Here is a 5,249-nt window from a genome sequence, read left to right on the forward strand (position 1 = left end):
AATTTGAAAAATTAACAGTGGACTCCTCATAAGTGTGGCACGACTCAGTAAAATTTTTTGGCACCATTACTTGCATGGTTTGATCTGTATAAATAGTTTCATATCCTAGCAGTGGCTGTGTATATGGTTTTTCATAATTTTTTTGCTGCATGAAAATTTCCTCAAATTTTTACCGCAAGATCTGTACTTTATGAAGTACACTAAATAAGAATTTCAACCTCAGAAATGATGTGTGACTATAGCTTTGGACAAAGCATGTTATCATTAGTTTTGTTAAAGGAAACAACTTTTGCATGTTTTGGTATATGATGAAAACCCCACTTTGACTTTATGCCGCCCGGCTCCTAGGCGGCCTCCTCCCGCCAAGGACCTCCATGCAATAAAAGCCAAGTTTTATTTACATATAGGTCCCTACAACCCAGCAAGGGGGCGGTAGGCCCCCTGCCGCCCCCCCCCCCCTTCCGGGTTGTAGGGGTATAAAATTGTAAATTGTGAAACCAAAAATATATTTTTATAAAAAATATTTTTCAAAAATATAAAAATAAAAAAACCACCATGTAACCTCCATTGATAGCAGCAGGCAGCAGCGGTAAAGCGTCCCTGTCATGCACCTACTAGTGTCGTGGGTAGCCCAGTTCAGCTCGAGATGGCCACGGATCGGAATATGGATTTGCCGTAGCTTTTACCGTGTCCTGCTGCAACACCCGCCTGCCGTCGCGTACGCTATATTCCCCGTAGCGGAACGTTTATCGCTCCTCAGTGCAGATAGTGTAAGTGCAGTGGCCATCCCGTGGAGAAATGTGATTCTAATCTCGATTACATTATCTGTAATAAGTTGAAATCGCACATTGCCTCAAAGTGCCATTAATTTGCTCAAGATGCCAAAGCCGAACGCGGCTATTACAAACCTTATAACTAGCTAACAACAATATAGGCGTCCTGCGTCCTGCTCGCAGAACTGCTCCCACTGGATGTTGGAAGCTTAACATTTGGTCTGTTGCTTGCCTGCTTTGTAGGATGAGCTGTCAGTCACAAGAGCTCATAAAATTTTACTTATAGAAAAATATGTTTCACTTACTCCTGCTGCGGGTGACTGGGCGATGAGGAACAAACCGTGGTGGGGGTGGCTTCCGGGGAGTTGTGATGCGGCGGCGTTGAGACGGCGACGCGCTGGCCTGGGCTGCAGTTGGCAATGCTTGAGAGGAGAGATAAAAGAGAAACTAATTTGATGAACCAATTGCTTGCAGTTTTTTATTAGAGATGCTACCTTACAATCTTTAGGTAAGGAAATAGTTCTCACATTGCTGAAATTAGGGAAACTGAAAGCAAGGAAAGTACTCACTTCATTTTGATAATCTAAGTCAAAAGCTTTCAGCTTTTTCCAACAAAAATTAGAACTAGTTAGATTTGCTACATAAAAAATTGATTCATCTCGAAAATATCTTCCTTTATATTATAATTTCATTTCATTTCATTTTATAAATAAATTTCAATAGCTTTTAGTGGTCAAAGCTCAATGTCTAATACGACCAGAATTTTCAAAGTGGATGAAGTAATTCAAGGACAGCTAGGTGCTAGACACCTGTGCTGATCGCTGATCCAAAAGACAGCTGGGGTCCTAGTCACCAGAGCTAATCCTCATTGGCCTCGTGTCCTTCCTTTTTGCTCGTGTTGCACACACACGGCTGTACACATTGCCGAAGGCTGCAACAACTAAGACGATAAAGAAAATAAAAGGAAAATTCAATGCTGTGCCACTGAGAAAACCACTAAATCCCTCATATGCAATTGGCTGGACCCACATGTCATTGACAGCCGATAGCATATGACAGATTAGCTGTTTTCTTGGTGGTATACAAGGAAATTGCCTGAAAAAAAAAGCAAACTGAAGAGAACAGACACTTAGCCTATCAGAAAGCCTGGTCTACCATAGAAAGGATTTAGGGACACTTAGCCATCCTACTTCCTAGGAGCGGGGACAAAACCAAAAAGCAGCCTAGACTACCTGCCCCTACTATTTCCACTATGGTCTCCCTCCCTATTAGTATTTCACTTCCTATATTCACCATTGCACTTCCTATCAGTATTGAATATAGCATGCCCATAACAATATTCTCTAGTAAGCCAACTCTAACATGGCACATGTATAATTAATCCATAAAGAAAGTGTATTAGATAAACTCAGCAGGCGAGCAAGTACCTGTTTTCTGCCCATATGGCATTGCAATCTTTGCTTTCCTATCACAAGTTGTCTTAAAGGCATTCTTAGCCACCCTTTTGACAGTCGCAGGCTACAATGAACAAGCAAGCAAACAAAACACAAGAGTGAGACGTGAAGCCGCATATCAGTAATAGCCTCAACTATGGGATCTATTATCAATTTGCTCCTCTAAAGGGTACAACACATGCCAGAACACAAGAAACTCCTTTAAATAAAGGTGCTACATGAGGCTAGGGTACATAAGATGCATGTGAATCAACTAATGTTAAAGATGAATATAGAGAAAAGTACAACCACCCAACACACCTTTTCAATTTCCTCCCCTTCATCCATTTGTCAACAGAATCATCTTCACAACTGAACACATCCTCACTCGTGCCCTGGAAAAGTCAAAGGGTTTTAATTTTTAAAGATTCGTAGATCAAATGTGGCGCACCATCCAATGGTAAAGTCGACATACCACTTTGGGTCTATCATAACAAATCAGCAATCCAACTTAATGTAATGTGGCTAAGATGAATTATCATGAGATGAGCATACAAATGGTTTAATTGCTAATAAACTTACATGGTTGTCATCACATGAGCCGTCATCATACCCAACCTCATCACCATGAACAATGTGCTTGTCCATTTTACCAACCTCAAAAGGAGCCTTTCACTTGTGTTTCCCTTAAAATAAGAATGCACAGGGGACCAATAGTTTTTTTTGGGGGGGGGGGGGGTGAGTTTAGGGTCAGCAAGATCCAAGGGACAATAGCACAAATGGCCTAAAGAGTAAAATGCAACAAAAATTAGGGTTATTACATACCATGGATACTATTGCTGCCCATCTCGGTTTCCTGTTCATCTGAAGTGAGGATAAAGTTGGTTACTCTCAGATCACCTCCACTTCCTCAAGTTGGGAAACAAACATGCAGTGCACAAACAAGACAAATACCTCCAAACTGCCAGGCGCATTTAACGCGTAAAAACCACACACTAAAAAATAAAACATGCTGCTTCTCCAAATTTTGCAACCTACCCAATGCAAGTATCTGATGACTATTGAACCGGCCAAGCAGCAAGCAGAAAAGGCATCTGGATTCATGGTCAATGCAGACAGAGTGGAGCATCCAACATACATTCATACAATACTTGTCGAAAATCCAAACTGCCAGGCCCATTTAACGCTTAAAAACCACAAACTAAAAAATGAAACATGCTGCTGCTCCAAATTTTGCAACCTACCTAATGCAAGTATCTGATGACTATTGAACCGGCCATGCAGCAGGCAGAAAAGGCATCTGGATTCACGGTCAATGCAGATAGAGTGGAGCATCCAATATACATTCATACAATACTAGTCTAAAAATAACAACCAACCACAAACCAAGAACCAATTAAAAATGGCTAGCCCAGCACCCATGCAATGGCTAGCACTAGAAAGTGGGCGCTATACCAGCACAACCATCCAAGCATTGGCACCATTCAAACAACCATGTGGATGCAAGAAGAGGGAAGCAGAGGTGGGAGGTATGTATTAACACAGAACTTTTTTCGGGCACTAACCTGGGGCGATGTTTTGCAATTTATGCTTGAGGCAATCGCCAACCTGGTGTGACCCCAATGTGGAGAATGGAAGGTATTGTTTGCAGGCAACGCATTTGACCGTTATACCTTGGAGGAGGTACTCGAGCTCAGTACAGTGACGGTAGGTGCCGAGATCAGCATGGTAGCAGGCGCTACAAATGAGACGGTTACAAAACCAAAGCTGCAACAAGGATAGGTTAGAATGAACAGAGAAACCAAAATCAAATCAAGCTGCATCCAAATTAATCCAGTCAGAGCTCAGCTCACCGAGAAAATGGGAGGCCGGAGAGGAACCTTGCATTCGGAACACTGAAGGAAACTTGTCCTCAGGATGCACTTCCTCCACCGGGCAGGATGAGTGGAATATTTGGCAGAAGGGCACTCACGCTGGTGTTCCAGAAACTCACAGTAAGGAATGTATTTGTTGCAGTCGCATTTGAACTTTATCTGAGCAATGATGTTGTTCAGCAAATCGCAGGTGGAGTGAGTATCAGTAGCCAAACAATGGTGGCGGTGGATACAGTCACGACAATAGATTTGACCGCGGATGCACTGGCGGCACTGCCAGGAAGCACAAGAAAGGGGGAAATAATAAGAGAAGAAGTTGAGCCAGGAAAAAACAAAACATGGTAAACATCTCACCGACCGTGTACGCTCTGCAGTGGTAAGTTTCAGGCCGGAGGGTTCGGTGGCAATTTGTGCAGTCCAATAGCCCCTGGTTGATCCTGAGGTGAAACACACTCGTCTCCTGCGATTGAATCTATCAAATTAAGCATCGTGGAGAAACAATAGAGAAGAAGGAGAAGCATCTACGGCCGGGAGGACACGGATCGGACAGCACCCATGCCGGATCTGCGATGACGGTTAGGATCGAAGCTCCTCTAAGGATCTAAGCTCCTCTGGGGATCCGATGAAAGGCCCAAGCTCCTCTGGGGATCCCCGCGGGAACGGAGCGCGTCGTGTGATTAGGAGAACTGGAGGAAACGAGCGCGGGGGCGGGGGCGCACTCACCGGAGATGAAGACATCGCGGGGCGCCGAGGAGGTGGCGGCGGACGTCGAGGAGAAGTAGCAGCGCCGCCGCAGTGTGGGAGGTGGCTGCAGCGCGCAAGCGGGAAGCCCCGATTTGGTCCTGCCGCACGTCGAGCTCATCCTGCACCGCCTCGATCTGCTCCCTCGCGCCACCCACCGCGATCCCCCGCAAGAGTTGAGGAAGGAAGGCTAGTGGCGCCGGATCTGCGGGCAGCAGCGGAGCAGCGGAAGAAGAAAGACGGAGGAGAAAGGGCGACTGGCGGCGGCTGCGTGGTATGCGCGAGTCGTGGAGAGCATAGGCCAGATTGATTAGACCGTCCGCAGCGGTTTGCCCTGGATGCGTTGGTTAGGGCCTGTTTAGTTACCGAAAAAATTCTGGGACACAAATTTTGTGCAACAAATCTTGCTATTTCGGAGTAGTAAATGA

General features: G+C 45.0%; 1 protein-coding gene across 2 annotated transcripts; it reads right to left on the reverse strand.

Moving 5' to 3' along the window:
- Nucleotides 1-791: 791 nt before the first annotated feature.
- LOC120642843 lies at nt 792-4,119 on the reverse strand. 2 transcript variants are annotated; one of them, XM_039919455.1, is made up of 8 exons: nt 4,060-4,119; nt 3,772-3,973; nt 3,032-3,070; nt 2,789-2,892; nt 2,528-2,601; nt 2,201-2,291; nt 1,079-1,180; nt 792-1,005 (listed from the first exon to the last, which is right to left on the reverse strand). In XM_039919455.1, the coding sequence occupies exons 4-8, from the start codon at nt 2,852-2,854 to the stop codon at nt 916-918; spliced, it is 423 nt and encodes a 140-aa protein (XP_039775389.1). In that variant the 5' UTR covers nt 2,855-2,892; nt 3,032-3,070; nt 3,772-3,973; nt 4,060-4,119; the 3' UTR covers nt 792-915. The 2 variants fall into 2 exon arrangements, with proteins under 2 accessions (XP_039775389.1, XP_039775388.1); XM_039919454.1 differs by having other exon boundaries at nt 792-1,008.
- Between the last annotated feature and the right edge of the window lie 1,130 nt (nt 4,120-5,249).

Source organism: Panicum virgatum, chromosome 7K, assembly GCF_016808335.1.
Source record: "Panicum virgatum strain AP13 chromosome 7K, P.virgatum_v5, whole genome shotgun sequence".
In the NCBI taxonomy this organism is placed as follows: Eukaryota; Viridiplantae; Streptophyta; class Magnoliopsida; order Poales; family Poaceae; genus Panicum; species Panicum virgatum.